General features: G+C 42.9%; 1 protein-coding gene across 15 annotated transcripts in view; it reads right to left on the reverse strand.

Moving 5' to 3' along the window:
• PUM1 (pumilio RNA binding family member 1) overlaps positions 1 to 25740 on the reverse strand; it is a 247670-nt gene that overhangs the window by 95837 nt on the left and 126093 nt on the right. For 11 of the 15 annotated variants that reach the window (XM_069756653.1, XM_069756663.1, XM_069756662.1 and 8 more), the window contains 4 exons: positions 17213 to 17483; positions 17018 to 17111; positions 15028 to 15144; positions 14698 to 14849 (listed from right to left, as the gene is read on the reverse strand). In XM_069756653.1, the coding sequence (XP_069612754.1) occupies positions 14698 to 14849; positions 15028 to 15144; positions 17018 to 17111; positions 17213 to 17483 (634 nt within the window). The remainder of the gene's footprint in view (positions 1 to 14697; positions 14850 to 15027; positions 15145 to 17017; positions 17112 to 17212; positions 17484 to 25740) is intronic. The other 4 variants (XM_069756652.1, XM_069756659.1, XM_069756661.1 and 1 more) reach the window with 2 other exon arrangements.

The following is a 25740-nucleotide window of genomic DNA, read 5'->3' on the forward strand; positions in this document are numbered from 1 at the left end:
AAGGTATAAAAATATGATAATAAAAAGACATACAACTTATACAAACAGTATCAAAATAAACAGGAGAACGTACAGAAATTATCTAACTGGTAGTTGCTTTCTGCTCCCTGAGGGTAGGACGATGTAAATTGGATCACACCAGCTTCTCAGGCTGCACCCATCATGTGAACACCGTTCTCTGTCTGCAGCCTAAATTTATAACTTTGGTCTGGAGGTCAGGTTTCTACACCGGCCCCTCAGGTTAATATCATAAATTGCTGGCTTGTTGATTGGCCACGGCCGCTCTACTAATGAATATATATTATTTTCCTCTTGAGACACTTATGAGCAGGTTCCCAGGAATAGATCCCCTCAGGCCACAATTAGCATCTCCCCTCCAAGCGCTAGGAGGTGCCAAATGTTACCTTCTTCTTGGCCCTAGTTAGATATGGAGACAATTTCTATTAGTCCCAAGGAAGTACCTATTAACACCTAGGTGCAACTTGCCTTCAGGACAGATGTTACATCATCACTAGTTACACATATAACCCTAGACATATGTCACTACACACACAGACACCACTCCTATATACAGACACCACTCCTATATACAGACACCACTCCTATATACAGACACCACTCCTAAATACAGACACCACTCCTATATACAGACACCACTCCTATATACAGACACCACTCCTATATACAGACATCTCCCTATATACAGACATCTCCCTATATACAGACATCCCCCTATATACAGACACCACTCCTATATACAGAAACCCCCCTATATACAGACATCAGTCCTATATATAGACACCACTCCTATATACAGACACCACTCCTATATACAGACATCCCCCAATATACAGACACCACTCCTATATACAGAAACCCCCCTATATACAGACACCACTCCTATATACAGACACCACTCCTATATACAGACATCCCCCAATATACAGACACCACTCCTATATACAGACACCACTCCTATATACAGACATCCCCCAATATACAGACATCACTCCTATATACAGACATCACTCCTATATAGACACCACTCCTATATACAGACATCCCCCAATATACAGACATCTCCCTATATACAGACACCACTCCTATATACAGACACCACTCCTATATACAGACATCCCCCAATATACAGACACCACTCCTATATACAGACATCCCCCAATATACAGACATCACTCCTATATACAGACATCACTCCTATATAGACACCACTCCTATATACAGACATCCCCCAATATACAGACATCTCCCTATATACAGACACCACTCCTATATACAGACCCCACTCCTATATACAGACATCCCCCAATATACAGACACCACTCCTATATACAGACATCCAATATACAGACACCACTCCTATATACAGACATCCCCCAATATACAGACACCACTCCTATATACAGACACCACTCCTATATACAGACATCCCCCAATATACAGACATCACTCCTATATACAGACATCCCCCTATATACAGACACCACTCCTATATGCAGACATCCCCCAATATACAGAAATCACTCCTATATACAGACATCCCCCTTTATACAGACACCACTCCTATATACAGACCCCCCCTATATACAGACACCACTCCTATATACCCTGTATATCTAGTACTCGGGATCATGTATGCAGAGAGGTATAGATATATCCTAAGAAACACCTTGTAATTAGTAGAAATTCTTAGAGTCGGCATCATTGCACGTCCCACTACTCTGAGTGACGCATATGTACCTGCGCGGTCACTCTTTACAGATTTGCGTTCCAATGTTGTAACGCATTGAAGCAACGGCAAAGCGGAGGTGACCGGAAATGGCGCACTTAAGATGGCGTCGGCGCTTCCAGTTTGATAGCGTTCCAGTGCTTGGAGCGCAAGCCACAGACATGTGAGTAGGGCAGGGAAACATGGTGAGGATGCAATGAGTAAGTATGATGGCTTACAGCAGCCTGCTAATTGCAAATTGACTGTGGGTGTGTGAGGGGGACGGGCCATGACTCCGGACATACTATATAAGGGTACGCCTATAAGGCGATATGCAAGGATTTATTTGGGATCGCACACTTATACGGCATATGAGGTCTTTTCGGTACCCAGCCACTGCGGGACCGATAACATGAACGGACTTTCTATGGACTATCATTAACGCCTGTTTGGCGCATTTGTTTGCTCCCCTGATGAGTCTCTGCCATTGGATATGAAACGCGTTGGGAGAAGTTTGGAACCTGTCCATTTTGTTGGTGTCGCCCACAGTTAGGGATCACTCAGGGCCTGTCCTTGTAAGGACAGGAGTTAAAAACAGGGTTAAACAGGGAAGGATAGTACATACCCTACCCCCTATCCCCATCCCTATACCTGGACCGCCGACTCAGCGGAAGATGCTGGGAGGTATAGTATCGTGACTACATGTCCATGATCATTGGTGAGATCCAACCAATTTTTACTTTTTGTGCACTGGTTCACATGAGCACTGTTTAATTTATTTGAGTGGGGTATTAGTTGGGTTACTTTAGGTTTTATAAAAACTAAGTAAAAGTTAAGTTTTAATATTGGGTATCCTCCTAGCTATTATGTACTGTTATTCCTGAGGGTGTTTTTGAAACTGAGGACTATCACACTCTAGCTTACTGTATCTACTTGTTGTTGCCGTTTTGTTATGGCCGGTTTCCTAGCGGCAGGTCCAGACAACTGAACTATGGCTCACTGAGGCCAAGGACATTTTCTCTGAGAAAGCATTTTCTCAGAAAAAAATACACTCCTACCTACACTATGTATCAACATGAGAAACCAAAAGGAGTTTAGTTAAAAATAGTATAAAAAGCCTTTATTAATGACAATACAACAATTAACATATCAAGGACATGTAAAAACCTACAAACAATGTGAACAGATGTGTTAAATAGACACTAAAAAGACAGAGCATGACGCAAAGCTATTACCGTATATACTCGAGTATAAGCCGAGATTTTCAGCCCATTTTTTGGGCTGAAAGTCCCCCTCTCGGTTTATACTCGAGTCATACCCGGGGGTCGGCAGGGGAGGGGGAGCGGGGGCTGTGTAGTTATTCTTACCTGCTCCGGAACGGTCCCTGCTTCTCCCGGCGCTGCATCTTCTTCCCATAGAGGTGGGGCCGCATATTCATAACTGAAAATGTGACCGCTCAATACAAGTAACTGTGACCGCTCAATACAAGAAGATGATGCAGCGGTGGAAGAAGCAGGGGCGTGCAGGGACCGCGCCGGAGCAGGTAAGTATACGGGGAGGGGGAGCGCTGCGCGATATTTACCTGCTTCTCGCTCCAGTGTGGCTCAGTCTCCAGCGTCCTCTGGCAGTGACGCTCAGGTCGGAGGGCGCGGTGACGTAGTCAGTGCGCGCCCTCTGCTGAGTGTCAGTGCTGGAGACGGAGCCGCACGAGGAGCAGGTAAATATTGAAAGTGCCGGCATCCTGAGCAGCATTATATATGGCACAGCTTTATATGGAGCATCTATGAGGCCATAATGAACGGTGCAGAGCATTCTATATGGGGCACAGCTTTATATGGAGCATCTATGGGGCCATAAAGAACGGTGCAGAGCATTATATATGGCACAGCTTTATAAGGAGCATCTACGGGGAAATAATGAACGGCGCAGAGCAATATACCGTATATGGGGCACAGCTTTATAAGGAGCATCTATGGGGCCATAATGAACGGTGCACAGCAATATATATATGGCACAGCTTTATATGGAGCATTTATGGGGCCATAATGAACGGTGCAGAGCAATATATATATGGCACAGCTTTATATGGAGCATCTATGGGGCCATAATGAACGGTGCAGAGCATTATATATGGCACAGCTTTATGTGGAGCATCTATGGGGCCATAATGAACGGTGCAGAGCATTCTATATGGGGCACAGCTTTATATGGAGCATTTATGGGGCCATAATGAACGGTGCAGAGCATTCTATATGGCACAGCTTTATGTGGCGCATCTATGGGGCCATAATGAACGGTGCAGAGCATTCTATATGGGGCACAGCTTTATATGGAGCATCTATGGGGCCATAATGAACGGTGCAGAGCATTATATATGGCACAGCTTTATATGGAGCATCTATGGGGCCATAATGAACGGTGCAGAGCATTCTATATGGGGCACAGCTTTATGTGGAGCATCTATGGGGCCATAATGAACAGTGCAGAGCATTATATATGGGGCACAGCTTTATATGGAGCATCTATGGGGCCATAATGAACGGTGCAGAGCATTCTATATGGGGCACAGCTTTATGTGGAGCATCTATGGGGCCATAATGAACGGTGCAGAGCATTCTATATGGGGCACAGCTTTATGTGGAGCATCTATGGGGCCATAATGAACGGTGCAGAACATTCCATATGGGGCACAGCTTTATATGGAGCATCTATGGGGCCATAATGAACGGTGCAGAGCATTATATATGGCACAGCTTTATATGGAGCATCTATGGGGCCATAATGAACGGTGCAGAGCATTATATATGGCACAGCTTTATATGGAGCATCTATGGGGCCATAATGAACGGTGCAGAGCAATCTATATGGCACAGCTTTATGTGGAGCATCTATGCGGCCATAATGAACAGTGCAGAGCATTATATATGGGGCACAGCTTTATATGGAGCATCTATGGGGCCATAATGAACGTTGCAGAGCATTCTATATGGGGCACAGCTTTATGTGGAGCATCTATGGGGCCATAATGAACGGTGCAGAGCATTCTATATGGGGCACAGCTTTATGTGGAGCATCCATGGGGCCATAATAAACGGTGCAGAGCATTCTATATGGCACAGCTTTATATGGAGCATCTATGGGGCCATAATGAACGGTACAGAGCATTCCATATGGCACAGCTTTATGTGGAGCATCTATGGGGCCATAATGAAAGGTGCAGAGCATTCTATATGGGGCACAGCTTTATGTGGAGCATCTATGGGGCCATAATGAACGGTGCAGAGCATTCCATATGGCACAGCTTTATGTGGAGCATCTATGGGGCCATAATGAACGGTGCAGAGCATTCTATATGGGGCACAGCTTTATGTGGAGCATCTATTGGGCCATAATGAACGGTGCAGAGCATTCTATATGGCACAGCTTTATGTGGAGCATCTATGGGGCCATAATGAACGGTATAGAGCATTCCATATGGCATAGCTTTATGTGGAGCATCTATGGGGCCATAATGAACGGTGCAGAGCATTCTATATGGCACAGCTTTATGTGGAGCATCTATGGGGCCATAATGAACGGTATAGAGCATTCCATATGGCATAGCTTTATGTGGAGCATCTATGGGGCCATAATGAACGGTGCAGAGCATTCTACATGGCACAGTTTTATATGGAGCATCTATGGGGAAATAATGAACCGTATGGAACATCTATTTTTATTTTTGAAATTCACCGGTAGCTGCTGCATTTTCTACCCTAGGCTTATACTCAAGTCAATAAGTTTTCCCAGTTTTTTGTGGAAAAATTAGGGGGTCGGCTTATATTCGAGTATATACGGTACATCATATCTAAACCATATATGTGGTAAGTGGTGAGGAACACCTCTCTCCCAAAGAACAAAGACCTCCCTTAGACTACATCATAGCTCCCATGAAGTAAATTGAACACTGCCCACTGTAGACGTCTATATGAATGTGCACCATTAACTACCATATTGTGTCCAGTGGGCACAGAAAGTGGGGGGCGGGAGAGGGAAGGAAAGTAAAAATGAATCCTCACCACATGCAGCACTGCTCACTGGATGTCCCCGACACGGGTTTCGCCGCTTATCGGCCCTGCTTTTTCAAGGGGAAAAAGGTTTTTACATGTCTTTGATATGTTAATTGTTGTATTGTCATTAATAAAGGCTTTTTGTACTATTTTTAACTAAACTTTTTGGTTTCTCATGTTGATACATAGATGTTTATGGAGGTAAACGTATTGACCACGCAATTAAAAAGGGTCACATTATGAGTCTGGAACTTGTGGGACTACTCCTACTTACACTGCAGCATTTTAAGATCTTAATAGGATATATAAGGAACAGATAGTGTCTTGGTGGGAACTCCAGAGTTTGGAGAACTATATTAAGAACGGCATTGTCCCGCGGGGTCTACGTATTTCCCTCCTCCCAGCAACACAGTGTAGAAGCCCACAATTCATGAGCCTGAGGGGAAAAGGAAGCCACCTGCAGCTCTCTGAGGTTTATGCAAATTTTAGTTAATGAGGAAAAAATTAACCTTGATAGGTCAAATGAGAAACTGAAAGAACAAATAGAAACCACCAAAAAGTTTAAAACAGAGTGATTTTACAATGACCCAGCCTATTTTGACCTTAATGACCTGGCTGTTTTTTGCAATTCTGACCAGTGTCCCTTTACGAGGTAATAACTCAGCAACGCTTCAACGAATCCTAGCGGTTCGGAGATTGTTTTTTCGTGACATATTGGGCTTCATGTTAGGCCGGCGTCACACACAGCGTAAAACAATACGGTCCGTATATTACGGCCGTAATACGCTGAAAAGTCCCGAAAAAAGTGGTCCGTAGCTCCTCCGTAGGCAGGGTGTGTCAGCGTTTTTTGCGCATGGCATCCTCCGTATGTAATCCGTATGGCATCCGTACTGCGTGGTTTTCTCGCAGGCTAGCAAAACCAACATACCGCTATAGAAGTGATCCATGTGTCCCAAAAAGAAAAGAAAATATATATATACTGTCTATATATATATATATATATATATATATATATATATATATATATATATATATATATATATATATATATATATATATGTGTCAGTAGACACATATATTAGAGAGGAAAGCCGGTAATTCAGAGCGGTGTACAGTAAAATCACACTGACAGCTTACAGTAGAATAGGTAGAATAAATGTGTACACATAGAATAGGTATATATATATATATATGTCAGTGAGACACATATATGTATATATATTAATATTTATTCCAGCGCTAGACAGCTTGAAAGCCGGTAATTCAATTACCGGCTTTTTCCTTCTCCTTCCTAAAACCCGACATGATTTGAGACATGGTTTACATACAGTAAACCATGTCTTCTCTCCATTTTTTTTGCAGATTCCACACTACTAATGTCAGTAGTGTGTATCTGCAAAATTTGGCCGTTCTAGCTCTTAAAATAAAGGGTTAAATGGCGGAAAAAATTGGCGTGGGCTCCCGCGCAATTTTCTCCGCCAGAGTAGTAAAGCCAGTGACTGAGGGCAGATATTAATAGCCTGGAGAGGGTCCACGGTTATTGGCCCCCCCCTGGCTAAAAATATCTGCCCCCAGCCACCCCAGAAAAGGCACATCTGGAAGATGCGCCTATTCTGGCACTTGGCCACTCTCTTCCCATTCCCGTGTAGCGGTGGGATATGGGGTAATGAAGGGTTAATGCCACCTTGCTATTGTAAGGTGACATTAAGCCTAATTAATAATGGAGAGGCGTCAATTATGACACCTATCCATTATTAATCCAATTGTAGTGAAGGGTTAAATAAAACACAAACACATTATTTAAAATTATTTTAATGAAATAAAAACAATGGTTGTTGCAGTATTTTATTCAACGCCCAATCCAGTCACTGAAGACCCTCGTTCTGTGAGTAAAAAAACATAATAAACCAACAATATACTTACCCTCCGCAGATCTGTAACGTCCAACGATGTAAATCCTTCTGAAGGGGTTAAAACATTTTGCAGCAAGGAGCTGTGCTAATGCAGGCTGCTCCTCGCTGCAAAACCCCAGGGAATAAGGCTAAAAATAGATCAATGATCTATATTTAGCTTTATTTGCGGTGAGGCGCCCTCTGCTGGCTGTTCATAGATCGTGGGAAATTACCTAGAAAGCTCCCTGGCTTTCTAGGTAATTTCCCACGATCTATGAACAGCCAGCAGAGGGCGCCTCACCGCAAATAAAGCTAAATATAGATCATTGATCTATTTTTAGCCTTATTCCCTGGGGTTTTGCAGCGAGGAGCAGCCTGCATTAGCACAGCTCCTTGCTGCAAAATGTTTTAACCCCTTCAGAAGGATTTACATCGTTGGACGTTACAGATCTGCGGAGGGTAAGTATATTGTTGGTTTATTATGTTTTTTTACTCACAGAACGAGGGTCTTCAGTGACTGGATTGGGCGTTGAATAAAATACTGCAACAACCATTGTTTTTATTTCATTAAAATAATTTTAAATAATGTGTTTGTGTTTTATTTAACCCTTCACTACAATTGGATTAATAATGGATAGGTGTCATAATTGACGCCTCTCCATTATTAATTAGGCTTAATGTCACCTTACAATAGCAAGGTGGCATTAACCCTTCATTACCCCATATCCCACCGCTACACGGGAATGGGAAGAGAGTGGCCAAGTGCCAGAATAGGCGCATCTTCCAGATGTGCCTTTTCTGGGGTGGCTGGGGGCAGATATTTTTAGCCAGGGGGGGGCCAATAACCGTGGACCCTCTCCAGGCTATTAATATCTGCCCTCAGTCACTGGCTTTACTACTCTGGCGGAGAAAATTGCGCGGGAGCCCACGCCAATTTTTTCCGCCATTTAACCCTTTATTTTAAGAGCTAGAACGGCCAAATTTTGCAGATACACACTACTGACATTAGTAGTGTGGAATCTGCAAAAAAAATGGAGAGAAGACATGGTTTACTGTATGTAAACCATGTCTCAAATCATGTCGGGTTTTAGGAAGGAGAAGGAAAAAGCCGGTAATTGAATTACCGGCTTTCAAGCTGTCTAGCGCTGGAATAAATATTAATATATATACATATATGTGTCTCACTGACATATATATATATATATACCTATTCTATGTGTACACATTTATTCTACCTATTCTACTGTAAGCTGTCAGTGTGATTTTACTGTACACCGCACTGAATTACCGGCTTTTCTCTCTAACAGCGCTGCGTATTTCTCGCAAGTCACACTGCTTGTCCGTGTGTAATCCGTATTTTTCACGCTTCCATAGACTTTCATTGGCGTATTTCTTGCGCAGTACGGTGACAAACGCAGCATGCTGCGATTTTGTACGGCCGTAGAAAGCCGTATAATACTGATCAGTAAAATACGGCAGATAGGAGCAGGGGCATAGAGAATAATTGTGCCGTATTTTTTGCGAGTTTTACGGACGTAGATTCTGCGCTCTTACGTCCGTAAAACTCGCATGTGTGACGCCGGCCTCAGTGGTAAATTTAAATCGATAATTTTTGCGTTTGTGAAAAAAATGGAAATTTGGCTAAAATTTTGAAAATTTTATTCTGTTGAACGAGAGAGTTATGTGATACAAAATAGTTAATAAATAACATTACCCACATGTCTACTTTACATCAGCACAATTTTGGAAACAAAATTTTTTCTTTTGCTAGGAAGTTATAAGGGTTAAAATTTGACCAGCGATTTCTCATTTTTACAGCAAAATTTACAAAATCATTTTTTTAAGGGACCACCTCACATTTGAAGTCAGTTTGAGGGGTCTATATGGCTGAAAATACCCAAAACTGACACCATTCTAAAAACTGCACCCCTCAAGGTGCTCAAAACCACATTCAAGAAGTTTATTAACCCTTCAGGTACTTCACAGCAGCAGAAGCAACATGGAAGGAAAAAAATGAACATTTAACTTTTTAGTCACAAAAATGATTTTTAGCAACATTTTTTTTATTTTCCCAAGGGTAAAAAGAGAATCTGGACCCCAAAAGTTATTGTACAATTTGTCCTGAGTACGCCGATACCCCATATGTGGGGGGGGAACCACTATTTGGATGCACGACAGGGCTCGGAAGGGAAGGGGCGCCACTTGACTTTTCAATGAAAAATTGGCTCCAATCTTTAGCGGACACCATGTCGCGTTTGGAGAGCCCCTGTGTGCCTAAACATTGGAGCTCCCCCACAAGTGACCCCGTTTTGGAAACTAGACCCCCCAAGGAACTTATCTAGATGCATAGTGAGCACTTTGAACCCCCAGGTGCTTCACAAATTGATCCGTAAAAATGAAAGAGTACTTTTTTTCACAAAAAATTTCTTTTACCCTCAAATTGTTCATTTCCACATGGGCAACAGGATAAAATGGATCCTAAAATGTGTTGGGCAAGTTCTCCTAAGTACACCGATACCTCACATGTGGGGGTAAACCACTGTTTGGGCACACAGCAAGGCTCGGAAGGGAAGGAGCGCCATTTGAATGAAAAATTAGCTACAATCGTTAGCGGACACCATGTCGCGTTTGGAGAGCGCCTGTGTGCCTAAACATTGGAGCTCCCCCACATGTGACCCCATTTTGGAAACTAGACCCCCCAAGGAACTTATCAAGATATGTGGTGAGCACTTTGAACCCCTAAGTGCTTCACAGAAGTTTACAACGCAGAGCCGTGAATATAAAAAATAATTTTTCTTTCCTCAAAAATGATTTTTAGCAAGCAATTTTTTATTTTCACAAGGGTAACATGAGAAATTGGACCCCAATAGTTGTTGCCCAGTTAGTCCCAAGTATGCTGGTACCCCATATGTGGGGGTAAACCACTGTTTGGGCGCACGTCGGGGCTTGGAAGGGAAAGGAGCACCATTTGACTTTTTGAACACAAGATTGGCTGGAATCAATGGTGGCGCCATGTTGCGTTTGGAGACCCCTGATGTGCCTAAACAGTGGAAACCCCTCAATTCTACCTCCAACACTAACCCCAACACACCCCTAACCCTAATCCCAACTGTAGCCATAACCCTAATCGCAACCCTAACCCTAATCCCAACCCTAACCCCAACACACGCCACACCATAACTCTAACCACAAGCCTAATCCAACCCTGGCCGTAATTCCAACCCTAACCCTAAGGCTATGTGCCCACATTGCGGATTCGTGTGAGATTTTTTGGCACCATTTTTGAAAAATCCGCAGGTAAAAGGCACTGCGTTTTATCTGCGGATTTCCAGTATTTTTTGTGCGGATTTCACCTGCGGATTCCTATTGAGGAACAGGTGTAAAAGGCTGCGGAATCCGCACAAAGAATTGACATGCTGCGGAAAATACAACGCAGCGTTTCCGCGCGGTATTTTCCGCACCATGGGCACAGCAGATTTGGTTTTCCATAGGTTTACATGGAACTGTAAACCTGATGGAAAACTGCTACGAATCCGCAGCGGCCAATCCGCTGCGGATCCGCAGCCAAATCCGCACCGTGTGCATATAGCTTAATTCTAAGGGTATGTGCACACGCTGCGGAAACCGCTGTGGATCCGCAGCGTTTCCACAGCTGCGGGTCCACAGCAGTTTCCCACGAGTTTACAGTTCAATGTAAACCTATGGGAAACAAAAAACCCTGCGCACATGCTGCGGAAAAAACTGCGCGGAAACGCAGCGGTTTACATTCCGCAGCATGTCACTCTTCTTTCTGTGGATTCCGCAGCGGTTTTACAACTGCTCCAATAGAAAACCGCAGTTGAAAAACCGCAGTGAAATCCGCAGAAAAACTGCGGTAAATCCACGATAAATCCGCAGCGGTTTTGCACTGCGGATTTATCAAATCCGCTGCGGAAAAATCCGCAGAGGACCAGAACAAATAATATCTCAGAGACCTGCAGGACTTCAAGGACAATAAAATGTATCAAGTTGTGGGGGAAAGACAGGAGAGAATAGAGGGGGAGACAGAACCATCCTCCACTAAGACGGATCTGTCTGACTCAGAAATTAGGGGGACCACCCTGAGGGGGCGGCAGAGAGGAAGGGGGGGCAGGGGAGGACATCGTAGAGGTGATATATATCAGTCCTCAGCCCAGAGAGGGTTTTTTTTAGACCGACCCTACCAACTACGGAGCCACAACCCCTTCAACAGGGAGGAGAACTACAGGTTTTGAACCTCTCTGATAGACAGCTCACCACTACTGAAATGACAGTTCTCTCCAAGGGACTATCTTTTGTACCGAGCACTGACTTTGTTCTATTTGACATGATTAAGGATTTAAATCTATTTGTCAGGAAACTTAGATGGCACAAGTTCTATAAACAACGGGACAAAAAAACATGCCAGGAGTATAACATAGTTTTACCAAGGGGTAATGATGGATATGGCCCCTTTACACAACTAAAAAACACTAGTAAAAAAAAAAAGGCACCAGCTGGTGGGGATCTATCAGCTATAGAGGTCTTCTTGAACCTGTGCACCAAAGATATCATGGAACAGGCCCACAACCAATCCAGGCATAATTTAAATAGAGAACAGATGAATGTCCATGGAAATTTGGAGACGGACAAAAACATTCTCCTTAAACCCTCAGACAAATGTATTTGTCTATATTTGCCCCGTATTCACATGTAAAGCGCCATGGAATAAATGGCGCTATAAAAATGTATAATAATAATAATAATAAAGGGGGGAATGTTGTGGTGATGGGAGTGGAAAAATATAAGATGTGTTTCTCACTCCTTAATGATCAGAGTACATATTGCCCATATGACATCTAATCCTACAAAAAAAATGCCTAACTGATCTAGGAAATATTTTATTGAAGGCTAAAGCTGATAAACCGATTAGTGATGACGATGACACATTCCTTCTTCCCCAACATCCGGTGATGGCCACCTTCTATGCCCTACCCAAAGTACACAAGGGTCTGGACCCCGTTGGGGGGAGGCCCATTGTGTCGGGGATAGGAAGCATTGGCCAAAATATAGCGATATACATTGATAATATCTTAAGATCTTTTGTTACCTCACTTCCATCTTACGTTAGAGATACAATGGACCTTCTTCGGAGGCTGGAGGGTATCTCATTGGAACCAGCTACCCTTCTGGCAAGCATTGATGTTGAGGCTCTTTACTCCTCGATTCCGCATGATTGCGGAATCCGGGGGGTTAGGCATTTCCTTAGCACGAGGGGCTGTCAATATCAGGCCCATAACGAGTTAGTAGCAACCCTCCTTAAGTTTGTGCTGAAAAATAATTACTTCTGCTTTGATGGCAGAATCCTCCACCAGCTCAGGGGCACCGCCATGGGCAGTCCATGTGCACCAACTTATGCCAACCTGTTCCTGGGCTGGTGGGAGGATAACATTGCCTTCTCAGAAACTCATGAAGAATTTATTGCCTCAATTGACCTATGGGTCAGATATATTGATGACATCTTTGTACTATGGAAGGGCACTAAGGAGGCTTTTGGTGAATTCATTGCATCTTTAAACCTTAAATATGTTGGATTGAGATTCACTTTTGTTATACAGGAGGTAGAATTACCATTTCTTGACACCTAGATCATGAAATCAGAAAGTGGGGAAAATTTGCAAACCACTATTTACAGAAAACCCACCGCAACCAACTCGTTACTCTGCTGGGATAGCCAACATCCCTACCCCCTAAAAAAGGGGATTCCTAAAGGCCAATATTTGAGGCTGAGAAGCAACTGTTCCAGCCAGGGGGACTTTAAAAGGAAGGCTGATGATCTGAGAAAGATTTCTATCTAGGGGCTATCCAGACTGGGTATTGAGGAGAGCATTTCAATTTGCCAATAGACAATGTATGGGATCCCTCCTCACCCTCAGTGAGGGAAGGAGAGGCAGAGAAGAAAGTGAGATTGATATGTGCCTATAATAACAGGGCGCAATCTGTGAAGCAAATGCTCAAATGCCATTGGGGGATTTTGAGGATGGATGAGGATCTTGGAGATGTTGTGGGTGAGGAGCCACGAATCACCTACCGCAGATGCAAAACGCTGGGTGACAGACTTGTCCATAGCCATTTCAGTACCCCAAAGAATGAAACCTGGTTACCAAGGAAACCGGCAGGTTGATTCAAATGTGGTACATGTACAGCGTGTGCGTTCATTCATGGAGGGAAGGAATTTTTTAATGAAAATATGCAGGAAAAGTTCACAATAAAAGTTTATCAACTGTAAGACAACGGGGGTAATTTATAGGGCCATCTGTGAATGCGGTATAACCTACATTGGTAAAACCATCAGAGAATTTAGGAGGCGGGAGGGAGAACATGTAGGAGATATACGCAACCAAAGGGATACCCCCTTTGCCAGACACGTCAACACCATGCATGGGCGGGATGTTAAAGTCATGCATGTTATGGGAATAGACAAAATCCAAATGCCCACAAGAGGCGGTGGCTTGGATAGGCTACTCCTACAAAGGGAGGCAAAATGGATATTTATCTTGGACTCTAGTCACCCCCGGGGATTAAATGACCAACTGAACTTTGGGTGCTTTCTATAAAGTATTCCCGCTGTATGTTTTTTGGGGCATGCGCAGTTGCGCTGCCCTTCGAACTTTCAGTGCAGGCGCTGGAAATGCTAATGAAGGAAGAGGAGGTGGCGCCCAGAGGCCCTGAGTGACGGCTGTGGAGCGTCTGTGTCAGAGGGGAAAGACCTACCGCCCTGACAAATTCGAGGTATGAGGGTCACATTATAAAAGCGATTATTGCTTTTGCTTAATCAGGGATTAGCCCTATTGGGTTAAAATAGGACTAATTTGCTTTTGTATTCCCTGGTTCAACCATAGAAAAATATTAGTCAATGCCTGTTCTGCTACCTATTCTTTCAACTATCCACATAGACAAGGTGAACATGACATAACAGGAACAGAAAAATCATACAGACACATTAAAAAAGAAACAAAAACAAAATGCATACTTGCTGCTGGCCTTGTTGATTTTGTGGATTATTCTGTTGGGATGCAGAGTTGTTCGCTGCTGCGGCAGCTGCCGCCTGCTGCTGGAAGATGTTAGCTGGATACACTCCCCAAGGAGTCACCCCATAATACTGGTGAGGAACCACAGCCGGGCCTGTAGAATAAGAAGCAAACAATTTGGCAATTTTAAATGCAGTCTTATTTTCAATAAGAAACACAAAGCATAGAATACCTGGCAATATAAAAACTTTACCATTCCATACAACTTAATCTTCATAGATAATGAATATATAAATAGATTTGCAGACAACATGCATTCATAGGGCACTCACCAAGTGTTGCAGCTGCTGCCAATCCTGCTGCATAAGGATCGGTTCCAGGGGGGGCTGCACTGATGATGTAAGGATTGGGTACAAATGCAGCGGGAGCTAAACCTGCTGAAAACATACCTGTCAGTGAAAGCAAACTTCAGTACTTGTAACCTCTCAGTAGAGAAACCAACAATATCAGGTAAATACATTGTAAAAAGTGATGGTTGACACTAGTCTGCAAAGAGCAGCATCAAGAACGTGTTTTTCGGACTATAACATGTAGTTTTTGGAAGAACACAAACCTGGCCAAAAATCGTGCGCCTTTTATCGTCCGGAGGCAGATACCTATGATCAAGGGAAATTCTGGCACAGCTTCTGACCTGATCACTGCTCTCTTCTCTTCCAGCCTGACACTTATCTGATAGGTGCAGAGCAGAACAGAGAGCTAAAAGGTCCAACTCATGGTTAGTTCAAGACATGTGACCAGTCACATGTCTGAAGGAAATTTAAAATGTGGCAGTGCACAAACTTTACTCACACCGCCAGGTAAGGTTTAAATTAGAAGGAAGTTTTTCTTATTTTCTGCTGTCTAAACCTGGGGTGCATCTTAAAGTAAGGTGCGTCCTATATTCTGAAAAATACCGCAAATAAAATAATTTCATGATTTATCCATTTTAATTTATTTGAGCCTTAAATCTAAAAATTTTACTCCCCAGATGTCTCATTAACCCCTTAATGACTGGAGCTTTTGTGGTTTTGCGTTTTAGTTTTTCGCTCCCCTCCTTCCCAGAGCCATAACTTTTTTATTTTTTCATCAATGTGACCATGTGAGGGCTTATTTTTTGCGGGACGAGTTGTACTTTTGAACGACACCATTGGTTTTACCATGTCATGTACAAGAAAACGGGAAAAAAAATTTCAAGTGCGGTGAAATTGCAAAAAAAGTGCAATCCCTCACTGTTTTTTTTTTTGCTTGGCTTTTTTACCCTGTTCACTAAATGTTAAAACTGACCTGCCATTATGATTCTGCAGGTCATTACGAGGTCACAGACACAAAACATATCTAGGTTCTTTTTTATCTAAGGGGTAAAAAAAAAAAAAAAAAAAGCGCAATTTCCTGATACCCTTAGCGTCTCCATTTTTCATGATTTTGGGTTGGGTGAGGGCTATTTTTTGTATGCCGAGCTGACTTTTTAATTCTACCACTTCGGTGCAGATACGTTCTTTTGATTGCTCGTTATTGCACTTTAATGTAATGTCACAGCGACCAAAATAACAATTCTGATGGTTTGAATTTTTTTCTCCCTACGCCGTTTAGCGATCAGGTTCTTTTTTTTTTTTATTGATAGATTGGGCGATTCTGAACGCGGTGATACCAAATATGTGTATGTTAGTTTTTTTTCATTGCTTTATTTTGAATGGGGCGAAAGAGGGGTGATATTAACATTTAGATTTTTTTTTTTTTTTTTTTTTTTTTTTTTTTTTTAACTTTTGCCATGCTTCAATGGTCTCCATAGGAGGCTAGAAGCTGGCATAGCCTTATTGGCTCTGCTACATAGGGGCGATGCTCAGATCGCCCATATGTAGCAGAATTACAGCATTGCTATGAGCGCCGACCCCAGGGTGGCCTGATGCGCTTATTACAGTTTGACAGCGGCATTTAACTAGTTAATAGGCGCAGGCGGATCGCTATTCCACCTGCACCTATTGCGGGCACATGCCATTTGACATGTCCCGGCCTTGATGTGGGCTCACTGCTGGAGCCCGCATCAAAGCAGGGGTTCTGCCATCGGACGTACTATTCCGTCTGATGGCAGAAAGGGGTTAAAAATGTCACATTAGAACAAAGAAATATACATACTTAGTGGGCAGAAAAGGCCTTTTTACTTAGCATTACGTCCAATTAAATGACAGATATTGATCAATTAAGGGTTTACCTATATTTCCATAATGTCTGTCTTTTGGTTTATCACAACTTAAAAAATAAAATGGGAAATGTTCCCACCCTTACCTATGTGAGGCTGGTGTGCGGCTGCAAGGGCATACTGCTGTTGCTGAGCTGCTGTCAGTTGCTGGACTGCAAGGGCATTCGGTCTTTGGAACAACTGAAGTGACAATTTGATATATTCCATAGCATTATCATAGCTGTGAAGAGTAATAGTTTAACAGATGTACTTGCATTTTTTACAGTGAGCATTGCCCTTACCTGCTGCTGTGAATTGTAGTCAAAGAGGCCAACTGTAGTAGCCCCTGAATCCACTGGGACTTGGTTGCCTTGATAGTCAAACTGAAGTGGTTCCATGCCAACATGCTCCATAGAGTCCAGCTGCACACTCTGGGACTCCATGCCTCCAAATTCTTCCACTGGTTTGGCTCCATTGCTGTTTGTCAGTTGGGTAAGTCCTTCAGAACCATTCTGACTTGATCCAAGAAGGTCCACCTCACTTGCAGAATTTTGGCAGTTGCCTGGGGTGCGACTAAAGACAAAACGCCACAAAAAATTATATTCATAATACTAGATTAACTGATGAGCTTGGTCTCTGCAAGATTGGGTAAAGACAGGCAACAAGTGGCAAACAAATCCTGTTCAAATGCTCAATTAATTCAGTATTTTCAGCAGCCAGATCTAAGCCGCTTACTTTATTAATGACAGCCAGTTTGTCACAACGTCTAACTATATCCAAGGTTAAAGAGGTGATCTGAAATCAGCATGGACTTTAATCCTAATGTCCATTTATTGTAATGAAAACAAATAGAAGTCACCGGGGGGGGGGGGAAAGGCTTCAATCACTGCTGCAACCTCGGTCTCCGCCATGAAGCGAAGAGTCATCAGTGACGTCTATTTCAAGAGCTAGTCCTTGCTCTACTGAGCATGCTTCAGTTGTCATGCATTGGGGACTCAAACAAAATGTCACCAAAATGTAGGTATGAAAAAAATAATAAAATTAAGCTGTGAGATGGAAGAGTAGAGACTTTATAAAGGGAATCTGTCAGCAGGTTTCTGCTCTCTCATCAGAGAGCCGCATGATGATTGTAGAGGAATAGAAAAGGAATCAAACAATGTATCTTTTAGATTACTGGGTGCTCCTGTTCTTACACAACCAAAGGTTTTAGATGTACAATGAAGTGGAGCTCAGAAGGCTGAACCCACCCATACCAGGCTCCCCATGTACACTGCCTATAGACAGTGAGCTGCTTATCACAGAAGGACTGGAAACGGACTAGAGCAGTGAGCCAGTTCTCACAATGATAATGTCCTACAGATAAAAACTTCAGTCTAAAGGTACCTTCACACATAACGATATCGTTAACGATATCGTTGCTTTTTGTGACGTAGCAACGATATCGTTAAGGAAATCGTTCTGTGTGACAGCGACCAACGATCAGGCCCCTGCTGGGAGATCGTTGGTCGCTGAGGAAAGTCCAGAACTTTATTTCGTCGCTGGACTCCCTGCAGACATCGCTGGATCGGCGTGTGTGACACCGATCCAGTGATGTCTTCACTGGTAACCAGGGTAAACATCGGGTTACTAAGCGCAGGGCCGCGCTTAGTAACCCGATGTTTACCCTGGTTACCAGCGTAAAAGTAAAAAAAAACAAACAGTACATACTTATCTACCGCTGTCTGTCCCCGTCGCACAGCTTCTCTGCACTCCTCCTGCACTGGCTATGAGCGTCGGTAAGCCGGAAAGCAGAGCGGTGACGTCACCGCTCTGCTTTCTGGCCGCTGTGCTCACAGTCAGTGCAGAAGGAGTGCAGAGAAGCAGAGCGCCGGGGACAGACAGCGGTAGATAAGTATGTTGTGTTTGTTTTTTTAACTTTTACGCTGGTAACCACGGTAAATATCGGGTTACTAAGCGCGGCCCTGTGCTTAGTAACCCGATGTTTACCCTGGTTACCAGGGGACCTCGGGATCGTTGGTCGCTGGAGAGCTGTCTGTGTGACAGCTCTCCAGCGACCAAACAGCGACGCTGAAGCGATCGACATCGTTGTTGGTATCGCTGCAGCGTCGCTGAGTGTGAAGGTACCTTAAGTAAATAACAGCTCACAGCCTGACATGTGATATACATCCTTGAATGCAATGTTTTAACCCTGTCCTCACATTACAATGAGATAAATCAGAACCATACAAAGAACCATTAATATTAGTCTGCACCAAGGGCTACGCATCCTGTGGTGATGCCCTATGCAAAACATTGAAGGGAGGACGCTCCGAAACAGAGTATAACAGAAGAAGAAAATTGGAGTAAAACATGCAAAGAAACATGTGAAAAAAATATAAGTATTACAAAAATATGTTCACGTAATTTATTTTTATATACCGGTAATCAAAATAGCAAACAGTACAAGAGACATATAAAGTTTGAGATCAGGTGGATGGCGATAATGGTGCCACGACCTTAAACATCAGACAATGGGTAAGAACCTGGAGGGCATGCCATGTTTATATGTCTTTATACGGTAATTACTTTACACATTACCCTCATTCGGAAATAATGCCCACCGTCCCTTAGGTCTTAAATTGCACTATACTACATAATTACCTGATGTATAACGGATGTACATGTCGCCATCCACCTGATCTCAATCTTTATAGGTCTCATGTACGGTTTGCAATTTTTATGATATGTACAAAATGGATTTTTTTGTAATAAACATATATTTACAAAAAAAATTTGGGGACATGCTCTAATTTTCTTCTGTTGACCTCAGATTACATAGTAAAAACCTGCTGACAGATTAGAGCAGGGGTCCTCAACTCCAGGCCTCGAGGGCCGCCAACAGTGCAGGTTTTCCGGATTTCCTTAGTATTGCATCGGTGGTAATGTGATCATCTGCACAGGTGAGGATTCCAACCCCTGTGCAATACTAAGGAAATCCTGAAAACCTGCACTGTTGGCGGCCCTCGAGGCCTGGAGTTGGGGACCACTGGATTAGAGTATAATAGAAAAGCGATTAGGTTATTACAATAAATAGACATTTAGAATTGAAATTAATATTAGTTTTGGACCAGCCCCTTAATATGTCTCCAAAAAACAGACACTTTTTTTTAACCAAAGCGTATAATATTATGATTTACTCCTTAACCCCTTCCTGACATTTGCAGCACATGTAAATCATGATTGGGAAGACTTCCCAACCAATGCACAGGGGGCTGTGTACCGGTGATCGCCGTCAGGTGTAAGCTGATTCTAACAGCTGATATCCGGCTCTCAGTGCCAGGAGCGATGCTGCAATGTTCCTAGCAATTTAACCCCCTAAATGATGCGATTGATGAGATCACAGCATTTAGACAGCAGACAGAGGGAAGAAAGCCCCTCTGCCTTAGGATCTAGACCTGCGACGTCATTGTGGGATCCCGATCGTTGCCATGGTGATCCAATGTCGTCCTGACGAAACTCAGGTCACCAGGCACAGTTGACGATCTAACTTGTGTCTGTAGGGCCGACAGGTTATGAGGTATAGCAATGCTATATTTCTGTCATCTGTTAACAGAAATACGGGGTCTCTACGTTACTGGTAGCAAAAAGGCTCTGGAAAAGTGAAATGGCTCCATGCCCCCCAAAAGAAATTCAGAAAATTCTGCACTCCCAAATCCAAATGGCCCCCTCCCTTCTGAGCCCCAGTGTGACTAATTTATGTTTAGTACCCACATGTTTGACATTTCTGTAGCGATGAGAGCCCACCTAATTTACAGGCGAGGGAGCTGGCACAACCTACTGGTCACTACAACAGGAAAACAAAAAGAAAAAATCCCGATCAATAAGTCCAAAATAGTTAGTATAAAATCATGAAAATTGTATTAAGTAATAATACATCAGATTTAAAACATAATAGAGCAAAATGCAAAAAAATATTAAAATATATAAAAGGCGCACCTAACCAGGATTAGAAATTCTAAATAAATAATTGCCACATATACAGTACAAAAACATGGTAAAATATATATAAATGAATAAAAAAGTGATAACCACAAATGGGCACCGCTGAGACAATCTCATGCGGAACAAAAAGTAGTGTGCAAACAATGTGCAAGCTAAAGTGCATAGGCAAAAAGGTGAAAATAGTAATTTAGGCTGGACTGTACAAAAATACCACTAGGTGTCACTGTTGATAACAGCAAGTGTTTCCTGGATGGCGCCACACTACTTGTTTGCACACTACTTTTTGTTCTGCATGAGATTATTATTTTTTTAATTATTATTATTATTTATATAGCACCATTGATCCCATGGTGCTGTACATGAGAAGGGGTTACATACAAATTACAGATATCACTTAAGGTACCTTCACACTGAACGATATCGCTAGCGATCCGTGACGTTGCAGCGTCCTGGCTAGCGATATCGTTCAGTTTGACACGCAGCAGCGATCAGGATCCTGCTGTGATGTCGTTGGTCGCTGCAGAAAGTCCAGAACTTTGTTTCGTCGCTGGACTCCCTGCAGACATCGCTGAATCGGCGTGTGTGACGCCGATTCAGCGATGTCTTCACTGGTAACCAGGGTAAACATCGGGTTACTAAGCGCAGGGCCGCGCTTAGTAACCCGATGTTAACCCTGGTTACCAGCGTAAAAGTTAAAAAAACAAATACTACATACTTACCTTCCGCTGTCTGTCCCCGGCGCTGTGCTTTCCTGCACTGGCTGTGAGCTCCGGCCAGCCGGAAAGCACAGCGGTGACGTCACCGCTGTGCTTTCCGGCCGCTGTGCTTACACAGCGCAGAGAAGCAGAACACCGGGGGACAGACAGCGGAAGGTAAGTATGTAGTGGTTGTTTTTTTTTTTAACTTTTACGCTGGTAACCAGGGTAAACATTGGGTTACTAAGCGCGGCCCTGCGCTTAGTAACCCGATGTTTACCCTGGTTACCGGCATCGTTGGTCGCTGGAGAGCTGTCTGTGTGACAGCTCTCCAGCGACCAAACAGCGACGCTGCAGCGATCGACATCGTTGTCGGTATCGCTACAGCGTCGCTCAGTGTGAAGGTACCTTTACAGTAAACAAACTAACAATGACAGACTGATACAGAGGGGCGAGGACCCTGCCCTTGCGGGCTTACATTCTACAGGATTATGGGGAAGGAGACAGTAGGTTGAGGGTTGCGGGAGCTCCGGTGTTGGTGAAGCAGTATCTCCGGTAGTGATGAGGAGGCAGCGGGGTCAGTGCAGGCTGTAGGATTTCCTGAAGAGATGTTTTCAGGTTCCGTCTGAAGGATCCGAATGGGGTCGATAGTCGGATGTGTTGGGGCAAAGAATTCCAGAGGATGGGGGATATTCGGGAGAAGTCTTATTGTCTCAGCGGTGCCCATTTGTGGTTATCACTTTTTTATGCATTTATATATTTTACCATGTTTTTATACTTTATATGTGGCAATTATTTATATAGAATTTCTAATCCTGGTTAGGTGCGCCCTTTATATATTTTAATATTTTTTTGCATTTTGCTCTATTCAGGTTTTAAATCTGATGTATTATTACGTAATAAAATTTTCATGATTTTATACTAACTATTTTGGACTTTTTGATCGGGTTTTTTTTCTTTGATTTCCTTTGGCTAATTTTCCCGATTTTTATTATTAGTCTTGTTCCCTTAAGCCCTTCATGACCCAGCCTATTTTGACCTTAACCCCTTTACCCCCAAGGGTGGTTTGCACGTCAATGACCAGGCCAATTTTTACAATTCTGACCACTGTCCCTTTATGAGGTTATAACTCCGAAACGCTTCAACGGATCCTGGTGATTCGGACATTGTTTTCTCGTGACATATTGTACTTCATGATAGTGGTAAAATTTCTTTGATAGTACCTGCGTTTATTTGTGAAAAAAACGGAAATTTGGCGAAAATTTCGCAATTTTCAAACTTTGAATTTTTATGCAATTAAATCACAGAGATATGTCACACAAAATACTTAATAAGTAACATTTCCCACATGTCTCCTTTACATCAGCATAATTTTGGAACCAATTTTTTTTTTGTTAGGGAGTTATAAGGGTTAAAAGTTGACCAGCAATTTCTCATTTTTACAACACCATTTTTTTTTAGGGACCACGTCTCATTTGAAGTCATTTTGAGGGGTCTATATGATAGAAAATGCCCAAGTGTGACACCATTCTAAAACCTACACCCCTCAAGGTGCTCAAAACCACATTCAAGAAGTTTATTAACCCTTCAGGTGTTTAACAGGAATTTTTGGAATGTTTAAATAAAAATGAACATTTAACTTTTTTACACAAAAAATTTACTTCAGCTCCAATTTGTTTTATTTTACCAAGGGTAACAGGAGAAAATGGACCCCAAACGTTGTTGTACAATTTGTCCTGAGTACGCTGATACCCCATATGTGGCAGTAAACCACTGTTTGGGCGCATGGGAGAGCTCGGAAGGGAAGGAGCGCCGTTTGACTTTTCAATGCAAAATTGACAGAAATTGAGATGGGACGCCATGTTGCGTTTGGAGAGCCACTGATGTGCCTAAACATTGAAACCCCCCACAAGTGACACCATTTTGGAAAGTAGACCCCCTAAGGAACTTATCTAGAGGTGTGGTGAGCACTTTGACCCACCAAGTGCTTCACAGAAGTTTATAATGCAGAACCGTAAAAATAAAAAATCATATTTTTTCACAAAAATTATATTTTTGCCCCCAATTTTTTATTTTTCCAAGGGTAAGAGAAGAAATTGGACCTCAAAAGTTGTTGTCCAATTTGTCCTGAGTACGCCGATACCCCATATGTGGCAGTAAACCACTGTTTGGGCGCATGGGAGAGCTCGGAAGGGAAGGAGCGCCGTTTGACTTTTCAATGCAAAATTGACAGGAATTGAGATGGGACGCCATGTTGCGTTTGGAGAGCCACTGATGTGCCTAAACATTGAAACCCCCCACAAGTGACACCATTTTGGAAAGTAGACCCCCTAAGGAACTTATCTGGATGTGTGGTGAGCACTTTGACCCACCAAGGGCTTCACAGAAGTTTATAATGCAGAGCCATAAAAATAAAACAAAATTTTTTCCCACAAAAATTATTTTTTAGCCCCCAGTTTTGTATTTTCCCTAGGGTAACAGGAGAAATTGGACCCCAAAAGTTGTTGTCCAATTTGTCCTGAGTACGCTGATACCCCATATGTGGGGGGGAACCACCGTTTGGGCGCATGGGAGGGCTCGGAAGGGAAGGAGCGCCATTTGGAATGCAGACTTAGATGGAATGGTCTGCAGGCGTCACATTGCGTTTGCAGAGCCCCTAATGTACCTAAACAGTAGAAACCCCGCACAAGTGACACCATTTTGGAAAGTAGACCCCCTAAGGAACTCATCTTGATGTGTTGTGAGAGCTTTGAACCCCCAAGTATTTCACTACAGTTTATAACGCAGAGCCGTGCAAATAAAAAATATTTTTTTTTCCACAAAAATTATATTTTAGCCCCCAGTTTTGTATTTTTCCAAGGTTAGCAGGAGAAATTGGACCCTAAATGTTGTTGTCCAATTTGTCCTGAGTACGCTGATACCCGATATGTGGGGGGGAACCACCGTTTGGGCGCATGGGAGGGCTTGGAAGGGAAGGAGCATCATTTGGAATGCAGACTTAGATGGATTGGTCTGCAGGCGTCACATTGCGTTTGCAGAGCCCCTAATGTACCTAAACAGTAGAAACCCCCCACAAGTGACCCCATATTGGAAACTAGACCCCTCAATGAACTTATCTAGATGTGTTGTGAGAACTTTGAACCCCCAAGTGTTTCACTACAGTTTATAACGCAGAGCCGTGAAAATAAAAAATCTTTTTGTTTTCCCACAAAAATTATTTTTTAGCCCCCAGTTTTGTATTTTCCCAAGGGTAACAGGAGAAATTGGTCCACAAAAGTTGTTGTCCAATTTGTCCTGAGTACGCTGATACCCCATATGTGAGGGTAAACCCCTGTTTGGGCACACAGGAGAGCTCGGAAGGGAAGGAGCACTGTTTTACTTTTTCAACGCAGAATTGGCTGGAATTGAGATCGGACGCCATGTCGTGTTTGGAGAGCCCCTGATGTGCCGAAACAGTGGAAACCCCCCAATTATAACTGAAACCCTAATCTAAACACACCCCTAACCCTAATTCCAACGGTAACCCTAACCACACCTCTAACCCTGACACACCCCTAACCCTAATCCCAACCCTATTCCCAACTGTAAATGTAATCTAAACCCTAACCCTAACTTTAGCCCCAACCCTAACTGTAGCCCCAACCCTAACCCTAGCCCTAACCCTAATGGGAAAATGGAAATAAATACATTTTTTTTTATTTTTCCCTAACTAAGGGGGTGATGAAGGGGGGTTTGATTTACTTTTATAGCGAGTTTTTTAGCGGATTTTTATGATTGGCAGCCGTCACACACTGAAAGACCCTTTTTATTGCAAAAAATATTTTTTGCAATACCACATTTTGAGAGCTATAATTTTTCCATATTTTGGTCCACAGAGTCATGTGAGGTCTTGTTTTTTGCGGGACGAGTTGACGTTTTTATTGAAAACATTTTCGGGCACGTGACATTTTTTGATCGCTTTTTATTCCGATTTTTGTGAGGAAGAATGACCAAAAACCAGCTATTCATGAATTTCTATTGGGGGAGGCGTTTATACCGTTCCGCGTTTGGTAAAATTGATAAATCAGTTTTATTCTTCGGGTCAGTACGATTACAGCGACACCTCATTTATATCATTTTTTTATGTTTTGGCGCTTTTATACGATAAAAACTAT

This window comes from Ranitomeya imitator, chromosome 3, assembly GCF_032444005.1.
Source record: "Ranitomeya imitator isolate aRanImi1 chromosome 3, aRanImi1.pri, whole genome shotgun sequence".
NCBI classification, from domain to species: domain Eukaryota; kingdom Metazoa; phylum Chordata; class Amphibia; order Anura; family Dendrobatidae; genus Ranitomeya; species Ranitomeya imitator.